The 17,979-nt window shown below is 42.2% G+C and overlaps 1 protein-coding gene across 1 annotated transcript; it reads left to right on the top strand.

Annotated features, from left to right (window-relative positions):
* Window positions 1-1,131: 1,131 nt before the first annotated feature.
* LOC141789304 (desmoglein-2.1-like) lies at window positions 1,132-17,638 on the top strand. The gene is made up of 13 exons (XM_074668682.1): window positions 1,132-1,272; window positions 3,548-3,703; window positions 3,852-3,993; window positions 4,636-4,790; window positions 4,890-5,024; window positions 5,115-5,297; window positions 6,257-6,696; window positions 6,784-6,926; window positions 7,427-7,648; window positions 10,972-11,205; window positions 12,717-12,844; window positions 12,963-13,250; window positions 16,327-17,638. The coding sequence occupies exons 1-13, from the start codon at window positions 1,132-1,134 to the stop codon at window positions 17,305-17,307; spliced, it is 3,348 nt and encodes a 1,115-aa protein (XP_074524783.1). The 3' UTR covers window positions 17,308-17,638.
* The last annotated feature ends 341 nt before the right edge of the window (window positions 17,639-17,979 follow it).

Raw genomic sequence — 17,979 nt, forward strand, 5'->3', positions numbered from 1 at the left:
TATATATATATATATATATATATATATATATATATGTATATATTCTTTTATTTTTGAAAACCTTGTTGTGAAGAGGATAACTTAGAGAAAAGAATCTGCACAGACTTTCATATTTCAAGCGTCATAGGGTTAATATCAGAAAGACTTTACACAGGACATTATGGTTGTATGGAATTTATTAAAAGGATAACTTATAATATTGCATTCTTTTACCAGTCAAAACTTTTCACTCCCCTATAAAATTCAGAGTTTCTAAAAAATTTCTGGAGTCGAGTCTTAACAGATCACTGAATTCTTTGAACAGCTTTTCCAAAAATCGAAATACTATTTATTTAAAGGTAGGGTCTGCAAGAATTTTTATTATTTGTTAGTAAACATAACAATCAATCTGGGGTCCTCCTCCTTGGCTCAGTGCCAGCGACAGCGCACACCCCTAGCCTCTGGCTGATGTTACATGAATCACTCACTAGCCCAGCAACCACCTGTGGATTTGCATTTCACGTGAGACTTAAGAGCCGTGCACCTGACTGACCTAACATGTTAGCACAAGCTATCACTGGGTTATTTAACACATACCTGGTTAGCAGGCAACCAGCTAAGGTTGCTCTTCATCCTGAGCTGCTCTCTAAGTTCTTGAAAGTCAGTGAAAGTCAAGCCAAGCTTCACCCTTGTATAGGAAAAGCTTTATCTGTTTGGCGTTTTGTTTCACTTTGTATTTTTCTCACTCCTACGTCCACCATCAGAACTGCTTTGAATAGCTTCTACCACTCGCTGTCATCAACACGCTAAGTCACTTGCACTGGGTGCTCTGTGATTGGCTGATACCTGTAAAAGTTGACATTTTTTCTGTTTGGGAAATTCCTGAGGATCCTACCTTAAGTGACCGCAACTCTTAATCGTCTGATTATCAGACATTCATAGAAAAGATGATGCAGATTAAACCGAAATGAACTTGATAAAATGATGTTAACTCAGATCATCGTATTGTTGTTTTTTTTTTTTTAAGATGTTCTCTCGGTACAATTTCTGATAAAGTAGTATGCTTATAAAATGATCAACAGAGGAAACTTGGGAAAACATGATACAGAAGAAAACCACAGATAGACCTGTCAGGTAAAGAGAAGTAATAACATGTCGTTACTGCTACAGGTTGCTGCTGTGGTGAAGGGCAACTCTGAGGACCAGCTGGTGAGAAAAAAAAGGGAGTGGATTCTCCCTCCAAAGCCTCTAACAGAAGGGGAGGACTATAGAAATGAAGAATTTGTTGCCAAGGTAAGTCTCTGATAGGTACTTTGCTTTAATTATGCCCTCGAAATGAGACTAAACTGCTGGAATTCGCTCACTGATGAAGCTGTGTGTTAGGGAGCCTGGTATAACCTCTTACTCTGCTACAAAAAGGAAAAAAAAATGGTTCATGGTGACTTTTGGATCAAAGTGCAAGGAGTGCCTTTAGAAGCATGAAATATCACAGCTGTGTTATTTTTTTATCACAAGTCTGAGTGTCATCAGCAGCTAAGCCCAATCCCTACACTTCTTATGTGACCATCCTGTTGGACCACCAATTCTTGTGATTCTTCTGATCTGGAAAAAAAAATGTCTGCTCAAGTTCTTGGTTTTATTTATTTATTTTTTTTATTTTATTCAGACCAAACATTAATGGGACTGTGAAGAGTTTGAAAGTAATCTTTAAAAAATCACCCTTCTAGATGACCCTTACGGAAGAAAAATATATTGTAGCATATTGGAAAATATCATGTCATATATTAGGTAATATAGTCCCATATATGAGATTAAGTATTTATATGTTTTAATATATTGCAATATATGGAAAGCAGCAATCATTTGTATATTTTGCAATATATTGCAATATATTTCATGAATATATAATATATTGTATATGTGACCTCAATGTATTATTCCATATTGTATATCATAATATATCAATAATATATTACGATACATTTAAAAAAATATATTGGTACATATATTTTTACTTAGTAAGGGAACTGCCTGATCGTAATCCACACTTCAGAATGAGATTATCAGCACCAATATAGGTTATATTGAAATAGTACTTTGTAGATTCTTCGTAGCTTCCCAGTCAGGACGAGCAGGACTGGCTGACAAAGTTGAGTAGTGAGAAGAGTGATCTGTGTTCTGTGATTAATTTAGTAGTGATGGTGGACACTGAAGCTTAACTGTCAGACAGAAAAAGGACAGCAGAGCAGGAGAAAGATAAACAGGAGAGTGATAGAGCACGAGCTAAAGGCTAAAAGGGCTAAACTCTTTGTGCTAATGTTGATTCTAACCCACGTGCAGCAGTTATTCGGCAGTGGTCTGTTCAAACTTTAGAGTCTATCAATAAAATGAAGAGTGAGATGATGACTGGTAGGACATAACCAGGATTCACTAACGTTACATATTACAAACCCGTCACAGAGCACGGACCTGTGAGTGGCACTAAATAAAGCTTGCTACTAAACTACGGTACAAACTGCCTTCAAAAGATGATTGTTGTCACCTTTCTAACAATATCTCTATGTCTCCATAGACTATATATAGAGTGGACAGCGTGGCTCTGCCATTTACCATATTTTGAAGCCAAAATACCCCTATTACATGCGCCGCCATTGTAGCAGTTGTGCAGCCAGTCTGCAAATTAGGGACTGTGAGGGATTCTGGGAGAATCTGAAAGGAACTTTGTGACAGAAGTAATAGTTTTTTTTTTCTAGAGTCTTATTACTTCTTGACTCTACCTCCCAACATATTTTATAATCCCTGAAAAAAATACACAACAGCAGCTGTCAGTCATCATCAAACCTCGTTTTTAACCTGTATAACTAATGAAAACGAAACTTTTCAGAAAAAAAAGACGACTTGAATACAAGGCAGCCAAATGGTATCTTCAAATCACCACAACAATCAGATGTGAGAAACATTTCTAAGAAGTTTATAAATTTTTAAAAGTTTGACTAGAGAGCTGGATTTTTTGACCTGTACTGCAGCCAGCCACCAGGGGGAGCAGTTTTTGTGGTGACCTCACTTAGAGCCGGCAAAATGACGTCCATTATTTTTTCAGTCTATGGTTACTACAGATAAAAACCTTACCTCGTTGCTTTGTATCCTGGGAAAAGTTGTCCTGAACAAAGAAAAAAGGAGTAAAAAAATCAGATCTACTTGCCATTTGTTTGCTTCAAAACAACCTGAGGTCAGGCGCTGTGACATCACAGTGTTTATGAAAACTCTCTTGGGGTCATAATTTGACCACAGCTTCAGTCATACTATAAGAAACTGATCACTACGTCTAATGAATGGACTGTTACCCTTCAATCTACTCCAAAGAAATAAAGAACATTGAGGAGAAAACATTAAAAAATGACTTGGGGGGGGGGAAAAAGAAAATCTGTGTAAGTTGCTGGAACTTTTCCAAACACATTCAACTGATGGCAGATTGTAAACGTGAACCAGCAGCATTTGCACTTAAATTTTTTTCTTGTGCATTAAATTTTTTTGATTACCTTTTATGAACTTTTTGACTTCTTTTCAGATCCGATCTGATTTTGAGGCAACAATGCCTATTGAGTACTCCCTCGAAGGCATTGGTGCAAGCCAGGCTCCATACCATGTGTTTGTGGTGGACAAGAATACTGGATACATCAAAGTGACCAAAATCCTCGACAGGGAGGAAATTGAAGTCTACGACGTAAGTCATTTGATTCTCCAGCCCTGGCTTCAGGGTCACCTATCTATCTGATAAGATCCATGGCTGCTACTTTTGGCATGAGGGACACAGATGGATATCTACTGTATCTGCTAAGAGGTTTTAAACAGATGTGTCTTTTCTCTTTCAGCTGTATGGGGTTGCTAAATCCACTGACGGTCAGGAAAAAGAGAAAAGGATTGGTATCAGAATCCAAGTTGTAGATATAAACGACAACTCACCAGATTTTGGAACGATCGAGCCAGTCAAAATCAAGGAACTTAGTGCCACAGGTATTATTTGGCTTTGTGCATCTTTCTGATAAACCATTAAACTGGCTGTAAGAGAGGCTTTTTGACTGAGGGGTAGGGATCATAGTTAGTCTTTTTGGATGCAACTATTTCTCTCTGATGGTGAAAAAATTGAAATGCTGATGTTTTAATAAGAACTCAATTTTTAAAAACATTCCAAGCTATCGTTGGCCTGCTCTTTAACCCTCTATGGTGCCTCGTTGCCTCTAGGCAACATAATGATTTTTGGTCTTTTAGACTCACTCAATACACCGCAGGTGTCATGAAATACTTTTTTTTTTTTAAGTAAAGACCTCAAGTAACCAGTAACAGGGTTTGAATTTGCCATATGACCCCCTGGAATCCTCTTTTTTACACTTTTTATGGCATGCATTGTAAATTGTTGAGGCCATCAAATTTTATTGATGTGTTTTTTGAAATAAATGTGTCGAAATATAAATTAACAAATAACTCGCTTTTTTCATTACTGATCATTATGTTACAGTATTGTCTCAAGGCAATAAACACCCCACCTGCCCAACCCCCTGATATAACAATATGTGTAAACCTTTGGAAATGTCTGAAGTTTATTCAGTCTATATATGCTTTCAGAATGAATTACCAGACATTTTACTCTGTTGACAGATACAGTTGTAATGAAGTTAAATGCAACTGACCGCGATAAAGGTGATAATGCGAAGATCGCCTACAGCATCATTAGTCAGAGTCCAGACCATGGCATGTTCTATGTCACCAAAGATGGGGCCGTCTGTGTCAAAAAGAACGCACTGGATAGAGAGGTGTGCACCAACTCTTTTTTTGACGACTGTATGTCAGAGGATCACCCTCCTGGTGCTTGACAAATGTTACTCTGAGTTATCACACTGCTGTGCTTTCAGACACAAGAGAGATACACTCTGACCGTGATGGGAAGAGACTTATATGGCAAACCTGGGGGACGTTCTGGTACTGCCACTGTTACCATAGATGTGGTTGATGTGAACGACAACCCCCCCACGCTGGAAAAAGAAGCGGTAGATATCTCCCATGTTGATTCACAGATCACACATTTGGTTCTGATATATTCCTCAACATAGTTTAATCTCTCTGTGTCTTACCTGCAGTATGAGGGCAGCATTGAAGAAAACACACAAGGTGTGGAGGTGATGAGAATCAAAGCAACAGACCTGGACATAGACGCAGAAAACAAGGACCCTGTGTTCGAGATTGTGAAAGGCAATGAAGCGGGATACTTCAGTTTCAAAACAGACCCTGTCACCAACGAGGGAATCCTCATGCTCGACAAGGTAACGCTGTTAATATACAGATGAATTACATGGGGCCTGAACTGCTAAAATCCCATATGTCTATAAAGCGTTACAATGCAAGTTCGAACAAAAAATCTCAGGTGTTTTTAGTTTGCTGTTTAGAAGCTTGGGGATCACTTTACTGGTAAAATGCATAAGTGTTCGATTATCTATGAATTATTTAGCCTTTATCTAGAGAACATCTGATCGTGAACTCTGAAACTTATTAATATCACCAGATTAATTGTGTTTCAGGAAGGTATTATTAATTACTATTATTAATAGTATTATTATTATTATATTATTATATACTATTATTATTATTATTTATTAAATTTCAGATTTTCAGTGTTAATCCTCCATTTTATTGATTTGATGATGATTGTGTTCAGTATTTTGTGCTTTAAACTCACAACAAACACTTTATTACCAGATTTATGACCCGTTTCTGAACGATTCTCAGTGCGGCATTTCAGCTCTCGTTGAACCCTGCTGTGCTTGTGAAGTTTCATGGGAAGAAGTCTGAGCCGCTGCAGCGTCCAATAAGAGAGTGATATCCCACATGGGGGCATGTCTGTCAGCTCTTGTGTTTCCTCGATCATAGCTCCTCCAATTAGTCTCCTCCCTCCTCTCTCCTCTGAGCACAAGTATTTCTTTGGGACAGTCTTCAAAATGACGACGAAAAGGTACTTCCAGTAACGCAGAGGAGATAGGACAGAGAAGGCATGAAACAAGCAAATTGAACCGCACCCTATGTGTCAGCCCTGCGATTGACTGGCGACCAGTCCAGGGCGTGCCCCGCCTCTCGCCCAATGACAGCTGGGATAGGCTACAGCCACCCGCAACCCTGAACAGGATTAGCGATTTAGATAATGAATGAATGAATGAATCTTCCAGTGACGACGTGACTTCAGTGAGCATGTGTCAAAGACCTTACTTCCTTCGTTTTATTTTCACAGGCTGTGGATTATGAGGATGTGAAGAACCTTGATCTTGGAATTACTGTGAGGAACAAAGTTCCACTTGTTGATGGATCTGGAGCTACTGGTGCTGGTGTGGGTATTGGAATAGGAGGTGGGACTGGTGGGACTGCTGGCACTGGTGGCACTGCTGGCACTGGTGGTACAGCTGGTACTGCTGGTACGGCCGGTACGGCCGGTACAGCCGGTACGGCTGGAACGGCTGGAACAGCTGGAACGGCTGGAACTGGAGGAACGACCACATTAAAAACGTATCCCCTTAAAATCAATGTGAAGAATCAACCAGAGGGTCCGGTTTTTGACCCCAAAGTCAAAGCTATTCCCATCTCAGAGGGAGGCAACACTGTCAAGATCAATGATGTAATTGAGCTCTACCCAGCAATAGATGGAGACACCGGGAAACCAGCAGAAAATGTCAGGTCAGTGCCTGCACAAAAACTTCAATCTACATCAGGTTTTTTTTGTGTAAAGATGATTGTAACAAGCATATCTTGTTTTTGCTTTAGGTATGTCAAGGGTTTGGACCCTGACAACTGGCTCACCATTGATCCAAAGACAGCTGCGATCAAACTGAACAAGATTCCTGACAGAGAATCTCCATACCTGGTCAACGGGACGTACATGGCGAAAGTTCTGTGCATCAGTGAAGGTACACTCTTCCACTTCATGCCCTCTTTGGGCTTTGTTATTTGACTTGTTAACTGGCACTCTTATGGAAGTGATAACCAGAATAACCCCACACAGGGCTGGCACCTTCCACAGTCTACAGTGATTACCCAAAGTTCAGCATCAAAGTTGCAGCTAATCAAAGAAACTGCCTGTTTTGAGCTTAAGTGTCTGTTCTGAATATGTAACAAAAAGCACAACATGTTATTAGGATGGTTGCATCTTTTCAATTAAATGCCAGCTTTACTAGTTGGTTGCAAATAACTGATAAAATTTGCTTTAACTTCAACATCATCAACATCAACCGCACATAGGGTGCGGTTGCAAATAACTGATAAAATTTGCTTTAACTTCAACATCAGGCTCCACCATGGGGAGTCAAACTGATGTGTGCACTTGTTCACCAGCTTGTTGTCCCTGAGTTTGATTCAGAAGAATTAAGAGGTAGAGATAAAAGAAAAGCTATCTTGTTTTGAATTGCAGATCAGCCTGGTAAAACAGCCACTGGCACTGTGGCCATCCAGGTGGAAGATTTTAATGACCACTGCCCCGAGCTGACCAGTACCTACCAGACGATGTGCACCAACGTTGATTCTATCATTGCCAGGGCCGAAGACAAAGATGCTTTTCCTAATGGAGCCCCTTTTACCTTTCATGTCCTCAAAGATGGAACTGAGGGCAAATGGAAGGCTGAGCACCTTAACGGTAAGAAGAATTGTTCTCGCAAGTAAAACATGTTATGGATATCTAAATAAATCTTGAGATTAGTAGTCAATGCGTGATATCACAAGGGCCTGTACCAGAAGCTGTGTGGCCTGTTGTGTCAGGTAGGGTCTGATCCTCCTGATGTTGTAGAGGGCCAATCACTGAACCAATCACTGAACCCTGGGGTACCCCTGTTGATAAGCCATGGGATTTAGACACTTCTCCTCGCCATGACACTCTGAAGGATCTGTTTGTGAGGTAGGACTTAAACCAGGACAGCGCAGAACCTGAGATGCCAAGTTCAGAGAGTGTGGAGAGGAGGATTTGATGGTTTACTGTGTCAAAAGCAGCAGACAAGTCAAGCAGTAGTAGGACAGAGGACTGACCAGCAGCTGGAGCCAGTTGAAGTGATTCTGTGACTGACAGGAGTGCAGTCTCAGTGGAGTGATCAGATTGATAGGAGTCGATCAGGTTGTTTTTCAGTAGATCCTCAGAGACTTGGTTATAGACTGTTCGCTCAAGTATTTTTAACAGGAAAGGCAGTAGTGAGACAGGCCTGTAATTTTCAACCTGGGCTGGGTTGAGATTCAATTTCTTAAGCAGTGGGGTAGATAAATAAATAAGATAAATAAGATATATAAATAAGATAAAATAAATACAAAATAAATATAGAAATAGAATTAAACATATCAATAAGTAAATAAAACCACTCGGCTCTTAAATTCATTTATTTTATTTGGCAGATGCTGCCAGCATGAAATACAAAAGGAAATGCTATCCAAATGAGGGGGCAGTCCTACATATGTCTTGGGTTGAACTGTTCGCCTACTGGTTGTTCCACATGTGAGTGCAGAAAGTGATGAGGTATATCTGCAAAAAGCCACAGAAGGAGTAAATATACAGGGAGAAAAGCACACAATCATCAGGTGGGTTTCAAAGCTCCAAAGTTTCATCCTCCCTGAGTCAGTCAAAGGAAGCCTGTGAGCGGGTAACCACGACAAAAAGTGATGCTTAGCCCTGTATTTAATCTTCGGATGAGTGTGGCGCACGTCTCTCTCAGAGAAACACACAACACACACAGATGTCACTTGCTGAACTGCTGAATGTGGATGATGTATTCACAGAGCCTTGTATTTCTCATTCCTATTCAGTCTGTTACCGTAACAACCTGAAAATTCTGGAGAACATCATGAGAAATTCCAAATCAGGAGTTCAGCAGGAGAGAGGGTTAAAAACAGGAGACTCCCACAGAAAACGGGAGAGTTGGCAGGCGTGGCTCAGAGTGCAGCAGGAGGGAGGGGCGGAGACGTGTGTGTGTGTGTGTGTGTGTGTGTGTGTGTGTGTGTGTGTGTGTGTGTGTGTGTGTGTGTGTGTGTGTGTGTGTGTGTGGGAGTGAGTAAGCTGGAGAGCAGGCGAGCTGGAGATGATAAGCTCCATTCAGTGTTTTGTTCCTGCCTTTTTTGAGTTACCGTGATCACGGCCGAAAGTTTGACCAGTGAACAAAAATATTAACATTTCTGAATCAGCTTCATCATCAGTACAGCGTCTGGACAGGCGTCACGTTTTATTTTACTCAATTTTTGCACAATTTTGGTCGTCATGGATACACCAGCAAGGTGCAATTATGCTTTATCAAAACTTCAAAAATATTGCTTTGATTTTGCGAAAAGTTGTAATGGAGAGGCCGTTATTGAGAGTCGTGTGGTGATTTCCTCTTGCTGTGGCTATTAAAGGGAAAACTAGTCCATTTCTGCACTTACTTGTGGATCAACCAATAGGCAAACAGTTCAACCTAAGACACACTTAGGACCACCCCCTTAAAATGAATATTATTTCCTGCTGTATTTCAAACTGGCAGTGTCTGCCATACAAAATAAATAAACATGAGAGCAGAGCACTTTTATTTATTGATATTTAATTCTATTTCCACATTTATTTATTTACTTACTAGTGTACTATATCGATATCTATATCTATATCTATATCTATATATATATATATATATATATATATATATATATATATATATATATATATATATATATATATTTTTTTTTTTTTTTTAAATTTTTTAATTTTTAATTTTTATTTTGGCTGCTTTGGTCCTCCACAGTTCAGAAGCAGCACTGTGAATCATTGGCATCACCCAGTGGTTTATTTGTGGTGTTATGGAGCCAAAAACTGGTGACTGTCACCATAGAGTTTCTGGATCTTAAAGTGATACTCCGGGATGGAACAAGTTGGGTCCTATCACAAGGTTTAGGGCAGAAATTACCCCTACAGCAGTGTTTTTGTGCAGCAGAAGCCCAGAGCACACGCACCAAACACCCCCTCCCTGCTCCTCTGCCGGTTTCCTCTGCACTCAGACGGGGCCATATTTTACTCGACCAAAAACACAAATAAACGGACTCCCACCAAAAAAATCTGATATCGGTCTGCATTCACGCTTCATTTAGAGAATTTTCAGCGCGTTACTTTCACACAAAACACCGCTAAATAAGGCTCTAGTTCTCGTCGTGTCTCTTTGTCCTGGCAGACTACCTGCATTTGTTTATATCTGGCACACAGGACGCGGACTGATACACTAAGTGGCGAGTGCCTCGTAGCCAGCTGTGGCTCTGCAGCGGAGGTAGCGCCGTTTTACGACACGATGAGAACTAGAGCCTTATTTAGCGGTTTTTGTGTGAAAGTAACACGCTGAAATTTCTGCCCCAAGCTTTTCCGAGTCTTTGTGGCTTTTGGCCCCAGCCCCCAGTGGACACTTGAGTAACTGCAGGTTTTTGCATTTTCTCTTTTTGTATGGGTTGAGCCACTGGTTGTTGTTGCTATATTAAAAACCATGTTTATTATCAAAAAACAGAAAACCAACAAAATAATAGAAACTCCTGTGTCAAAAACAACCCCGTTGTGAGTTTTGGTTTGACCTTTAAGTGGAGGATAAAACTCTGACTTTGTTGTTTTTCAGTCTAAAACATATGAGCAATGCATGTGGCTTATAATATCCTATCCATACTTTTTCTTGCTACTGAACATATAAACTAATAAAAGTTTTGTAAACAGCTACAACCATCTCTACAGTTTTTTGTCTATGACTGGGTGATGCTCAAGCAAAAAAAAAAAAACATTAGATGATTTGGTTTTTGATGGTTTGATCACTTTTTAAGAGATACCATGACATGCTATGCAATGAAATGATTTTGTCCCAAACAAAAAATGTACATAAGAAATTAATGCTCTAAATCAAATGAATCAACTGTTAAATGTAGCTTTGTGTAAAGAGTAACACAGATGGTTTCTATACTCTCATTTCTGTTTCATTGCAGACACTGCTGCTATCATAAGGGCTCAGGAGACAATGTGGCCTGGTGTCTATAAAGTGGCATTTGATGTGATGGATGCTCAAGGAGTAGCATGTCCAAATCCACAGAAAGTGGAAGTTCAGGTGTGTACCTGTGAGGATGGAGTGACCTGCGGAAACCGAGGGGTGATCAAAAAACGAACAGAATTGGGACCTGCTGGGATTGGAATGCTCTTCCTGGGTCTGCTGCTGTTACTGCGTAAGTATAATGTGACCATACTGTAAGACTGTGTCCTCTGCTGCTTCAGTGGCTTTCTTTGTTCAAGAACACTTTAAGACATGTTAAGTTAGGCCACTTTAGGCCACAGATCAGTTGTGTCAGTATGATTCAGGTTTCACACCAAGGCTTACATGTTGGCCACCAAAGCCTCATTTTCTCCATGCACAAGATATTTGTTGGACTTTAGGACTCCAAGCTGTTGCCATGTAGGTCCTGACCTTAAATATTAGAAAGAAACATAGTTTTAAAACTTGTACATATTTCTCGTTGTTGATTGAGCCTTCACAGCTGTGTCAGCTGCACATGCCACGATTCCACCAAGCAGTTCAGTTCAGTTTGTCTCAGTGTCACATACATTTTGTGGTGTTTCCACTGACTGATCCCGGGACAGATTTCTAAATAACTGACACCAGCCACACCACTTTTTGGGACCTTTCCCTTGGGTTACTAGACCAAACCAATCTGTCACCATGTGACAGTGGCTGTATTTCTCCTTGCAGCACACAGCCTTTTCTGAAAAAAAAAACAAAAAACACTTGATTACACTTTGTGATAAAGAGCACGGAAATCACAGAAGACGAATGGCTGGATGTCTTCGATCGTTGCTCTTTGTTTACTGTGTTGCGTTTTTCTTCTTTGTTGGATTTATCAGCGAGGTACACTGTGTCGCGCTGCAATGGCTTATGCTATGATGTAACTGATGAGGCTATTGGCATCCCGCTTACACGCCGCCTACCATGGAGGGGCACGGTTGGCTGTGGAAATGCAGCCAACCCGCACCAAACTATACAGATGGACTGCTTGGTGGAAACGGGGCTGAATGCACCCCTTACCATCAAAGATGGGGGCTTTTTAACTATGTACTGATTACACTCTGGGTGGTCCCTCTCCTCTAAAGCGCAAGATACACATTGTCAATGATTTAAAACAACAAGAATTACAGATTGTGATCAATCTGACCACAGAACAGCTTTTTACTTCCCCGGAGTCCACTCTAGATGAGCTGTTTAGAGAAAACAGTAGTGTTTCTTGATAGTGTTCACAAAACGCTTCTTCTCTGCACGATAGAGCTTTAACTTTCATTTATAGATGGCACAATGACCAGTCAGTGCTTTTTCACTGACTGGTGAACCCCTGCTTATCTTAACTTCTGAGGGACTCTGCCTTTCTAAGACACAGTTTTATACCCAGTCATCGTGCTGACATTTTGCCTACTGACCTTCATCAGTTTAAAAATGCTACTTCAGCTGTTTCTTATCAGAGCTAATTGTTCTTCCAGCCTTTTGTTCCCCTGTCCTAACCTTTTTTTCCAGAAGTGTTGCTCCCAAATTCAAAATGGGCTGATTCTTCCCATGAAATTACTTAAATTACTGTAAATAAAATATGAGTTTCATGAGATTTGTAAAGCATTGTATTAGAATTTTTTTTTACCCTCTTACTTTTTAAAACTAGAGTTGTACACTAACGATAAAATGTTGATGTTTTTACAGTCCTTCTGCTGCTGCTGCTCTTCTGCAACTGTGGAGCTGCAGGTATGGCAGGGGACTTTACAGAGATGCCTTTTGATACCAAGTCACATCTCATCAACTACCGCACCGAGGGGCAGGGAGAGAACACGGTAAAAACAATGTGTTTACCTTCTAAACACAAATTTTTGATAGTTTCATCTCTGAAGGGAAATCATTTCTGAATGAATAAACACTATGTTCTGCAACTGTCTCCCTGGCCGATGATAGGCGGTGCCTCTGATGAACATGTCAAACATGGATGGTGGTGTGACAGTGACTAATGCGAATTCAACGATGGCGGCAGGTCAAGGCTTTGGTTTCCAACAATCTGTTGCCACCATGGACAGGTTTAATGTAGGCGTCTATGAAGATGGATATGGGGCTTGGGGAATGGGGAACCAGGGGCACGGCGGAGGCTTCCACGCTGAGATGGAGCACGGAGAAGCAGAAATGGGTGGAGGATTCTTTGACGGTATGGCTCTGCCCAATCACCTTCTGGCACAATACTACTCTCAGGTAAGGAGTCCAGTGATAATACTTACACTCTCAACTCTCTGTGACCTGTACTAGGCTTTTGACATATTTGTTAATAGTTTCCACATGGCTTAAAAATGTTTTTTATATGTTATATGTTTGTTTATATGCAAAATAAGAGAAACCCTTTTGGAAACTTTAATGAAACCAAATATTGTTTTACTTTGACATGATAGCTGTTTGTTTTTATATTGTAAAGCTGCAAGAAAAAGTGTTTGAACTCTTTGCAATTAACTGGATCATTGCCTAAATTAGTAATAAAATCTGTTCTGATCTTCATTTTTAAGTCACAACAATACAAAAAAATAGTCTGCTTAATCTAAAAACACAAATGGTGATATACTTTAATGTGTTAGTAAACACATTGTGTAAACATACACAGTGTAGGGTGGGGAAAGGATGTTATTCAAATGAGGGTCAGCCAAAGACTTACAGAGATCTCTGGCACTCGCTTACCTTTCTGTTGACAAACTTAGGATATGTAAAAATGGTAAACAAGAATGGAGTTTATAGGAGGACACCACAGAGGAAGCCACTGTTGTCCAAATAAAAAAACAAAGCTGAATGTTTGCAAAGGAGCACCTGGATGTTCCACAGCACTACTGGCAAAATATTCTGTGGACAGATAAAACCAAAGTTTGGAAGAAACACACAACACTTTGTGTGGAAAATAAAAGGCACAGCACACCAGCGCCCTGTTCTACGAAGCAGGATTACTGCCTAGCGAGGTAGCTTTGAGGATAGGTTCCGGATTCCCTGTTCTACGACACGAGATCACTCCTCAGCAAGGCGAGTCTCCATGGTGACATACGCTGAACGGCTAACCTGCTCCGGGGCAGGTTAGGTTTCAGATTGAAATCGCAGACTATAAAAACCTCGCCCACTGACCAACGAGCCCTCACGAAAAAATGGCTTGTCTGTTCTTAGAGGAACCCCGTGGACATCAGAGCTCGCATTGTCCGAGGAGCACTCCGGCGCGAGAGAGTTTTCAGGGACCGCACCGACCCACTCTCTTTTTAGGATGACCACCTTTATGAAAGGTACCGGTTTTCCAGGGAGGGGTTGGTAGTACATGACGCTTTCTACAGGTAGTTAAAGGGAATGAAGAATTTTATTTTATTGCCCGTCTTGAAATTGTGACAGGAATTCATGTAGGGCTCATGTGGGCTACATATCACACAAAAAATGTGAACACGATAGGAATGAGCAAATGAATAAATTCATCTAAGAAATAAATTAGGTATGTTGCATGTTACAGTAAAAGTGTATGGTGAACGGTGCTATTTCAGGATGATAATGGCACAAAAGATGTTTTTTGCACTACACGTACGCATTTAGACTGTCAGCAATTATCTGCCAGCTCTCCTTCCGTGCTTTATCAGCAGCGACGGTGCTGCTTTTAACGTTAATTACATGTTTCACCTCGTCATACTTCCCCATGATCACCTCCTGCTCCTCCTGTGTGAAGTATGCGCTCCTTCTCTCTCCGGCCTGCTCTGACACTCCAGTCTGCTCCACGTTCGCCATGCGTGCATGCGCTCATTGCCTAGCTGGATCCACTTATGAGGTTGATTACCAGCGTCGTAAAACTGTGTAGCGAGACCGCCGGCTACCGCGCTCAGTTCAGTGAGGTACCTCCAAGGGTATCTTGCTAGGCTGAACTTGCTTCGTAGAACAGGGCCCAGAAGCAGAAAACACACTTTCTGGAGTGGCCCATTCAGAGACCTCATTCTGACTGCAGTACTGTGACATGGTCTCAAGAGAGCAAGTCACACTAGATATCTGCAAGAATATCTCTGAACTTAAACAATATTTAAAGTGTAAAAGTCCAAAATTCCTCCTGACCATTGTGCAGGTCTGATCTGCTATTACGGGAAATGTTTGATTGAGGCTGTTGCTGCAAAAGTAGGGTCAACTGCTTATTAAGCCTTATGCCGCGGCCACACCAAACGCGAACACGCAAATTTACTCGCGCGAATGGCCTGTCACGCGCCGCGTGAACGCCCAAGTCTCGCCGCTGGACTTTTTTGACAAGCCGAACACGCGAATGCGCGGTACTGCGCATGCGGAGTAGAGAGCTCGTTCATTTAAAGACCGAAAGTCCAAAAGAGCATCTGAAAAACAATGAGCTGTGGTTTCCAAATCATGACAGGAGAGTGTGTGAAAGCTTTGGAGATCACAATCAATGCCTGCTGCCTCTCCCTGGTAATCCACCAGCCCTGCTTGGCTGTTCCCTGCGATCTCATCCCCGATCCCCCGAACCTCCGACCCCCCGTAGCCTACCCCCGACTACCCGAACCCCCGACCCATGTTCCCGGAGGTCTCCCTGGGGATGATGAAGGGATGGAGGAAAGAGAGGAGCACAGAGAACTTCCATCTTTTCCCTGGCTCTGCCCCTGCCCCGCACTTTCCTCCTCTCTATCAGGCTCAAAACTCAGCTGAGGAAAACACAGTCGGACTCAGTGATAGCCCGTGCAAGCAAATCCAGCTGGGAACGAATGTTTTCAGAACTTACATTCAAAACCTGTCTCCTCAGAGACTTTCAACCTAGCCTGCTCCTTTTTTTCTGGTCTCTGTAAAGTACACACGTCGTATCCTATAACTCTGGATGATGACACACCGCACAGATTGTTTTCTCCTCCATCCTCCGGCGGAGTTGGAGCCGGAGCAGGCGGCAGTTGCCCCCCAACGTTGTCAAAACAATGACGTCGTGGGGGAATATTTTGAACTCGAGCGAATTCGCGTCTACCGCCCAAACGCGTGAACGCTCCAAACTCGCCGCGCCAAACGCGCGAATCGCGCCGCCAGAGGCAAATCGGCGGCTAAACGCGTCTTTGCATAGACTTTGTATGTAATCGCGCCGCAAATTCGCGTTTGGTGTGGCCGCACCATAAGGGTTCACAGGTTTCTCACCCTGTACTGTGAATGTTTACACCGTGTGTTCAATAACAACATGAAAACATTAATGTTTGTGTGGTATAAGTTGGAGTTTATCCAAACATATACATTGCTCTAATAAAGAAAACAAAAACAAAAACAAATGTTTCCCTTTCAACAGAAACTGGCAAGTGGAAATGAAAACCTTGCAGTTAAGGACGGACTTCTGGTTTACGAAATCGAGGGCCAGGGCTCCCCTGCTGGCTCAGTGGGCTGCTGCAGCCTGTTGGAGTCTGACAACGACCTGCACTTCCTGGATGACCTTGGGCTAAAGTTCAAGACCCTGGCTGAGGTGTGTGGAGGCAAGAAGATTGAAACTGAAGTCAAATCAACATTCACGCCTCCCCCTCGTCCCTCCATCAACACCCAGAGCGTAGTGTCGAGTGTGGTGACCACCCAGCAGCAGCCTCCTCCGCCCCAGCCACAGCCTGCCATCGCCAAGACAGAGCGCACTGTGGTCAAGGAGACGGTGAGGGAGGGGCTGTCCTCAATGAGGGAGGGGGTGTCAACAGTGAAACAAGGAGTGTCCACAGTGATAGAGGGGGCATCAAATCAAGGCCAGGTGGTCCTCCTTCCACAGCAACAGCCGGTCTACTACGCTGCCACTCCTGTGCTGCAGCCGATGCAGTACATGGTCCAGCCACAGGTCCAGAACACTGTGCTTCTAGCCGGGGCACCAGCCAACAACCTGCAGGGCATGGTCCTGGTTAACGGCGCTCAGACTGTACCTGCACAGGGCATGGTTGTCCAGGGGCAGACTGTGATGTCCACTGCACAAGCCCAGAGCCCAGGCATGGTGCTGGTAGGGGGCAGTGGAGTCCAGGGGGGCACCCAGACCATGATGGTTGTGGAGGGCAAGGTTCCTGCGGGGTCATTGAAAGTGCTGAAGGGGGGCCAGACCACCCTGGTGCAAGGGGGCACCTTACCAGCAGGAGGGCTTCCAGGATCTCAGAGAGTTGTGGGGGGCACCTTACCAGTACGAGTCAGCAAAAGCAGCACATTAGCTGGTTCTCAAAGCAGCTCCATCACCTCCACCTCCACTGTGAGCACGACCCCCACCTACCGCAAAGTGGTGGTGCAGGAGACCAGAGAAGTCTCCTGATTGAGACATTGTCAGGCCTTTACAGTGATGCCAAGAAGACTGTGTCTCTAGCAGAATCCAGCTGGTGATGGGATGCTTGTGGGACTCAGAGTTTGCAAAATTGTAAATAGAGAGGCAGGGCAGGTTTCCCCTCTCTCCTGTTCTTAAATTCAACAATGCTATTGTTAAAAAAGAACAAATCAATAAAGAAATACTGTACACAGTGAATACAGCAACAGGTGGAGAGGAAATATATCTTCAGCACAGGAAAAAGAAAGAGGAAAGCTTCCTGTTTGAAAAACTTTCAGGTATCTTAACCCTGCCCCACCTCTCTACTGTGTTACACTTTGCTCGGGGGTTTGACTCTGCAGTGAACAAACTAAATTTCCAGTCTCTGTGTCTTGGATTTTGGCTTTTTTTTTTGAGAAGTCTTTTTATTTTCCTTCTTTGTCTTTTGCAATGCTTCCTTCTCATATTTTTGTGTCCAGTCACAGTGACAGTAATCTTTGTGTTGTTGATTAATTGCGATGAAAGACTTTTATTTTTTAAATGATAATAACAATAAGGTGGTGATCTACACACAAACACTTTTAGATTTACATTAATCCCTTCTTTGTGTGAATGTTTAAGTGGTCATCTTTAATGCTTTGGCAAATTGTTACATGAACTTTTATATTAATAAAACTTTTTGAA

This window comes from Halichoeres trimaculatus, unplaced genomic scaffold (assembly GCF_033239565.1).
Source record: "Halichoeres trimaculatus isolate MK-OKI-2021-1 unplaced genomic scaffold, fHalTri1.1 fHalTri1_scaffold_4, whole genome shotgun sequence".
Lineage (NCBI taxonomy): Eukaryota > Metazoa > Chordata > Actinopteri > Labriformes > Labridae > Halichoeres > Halichoeres trimaculatus.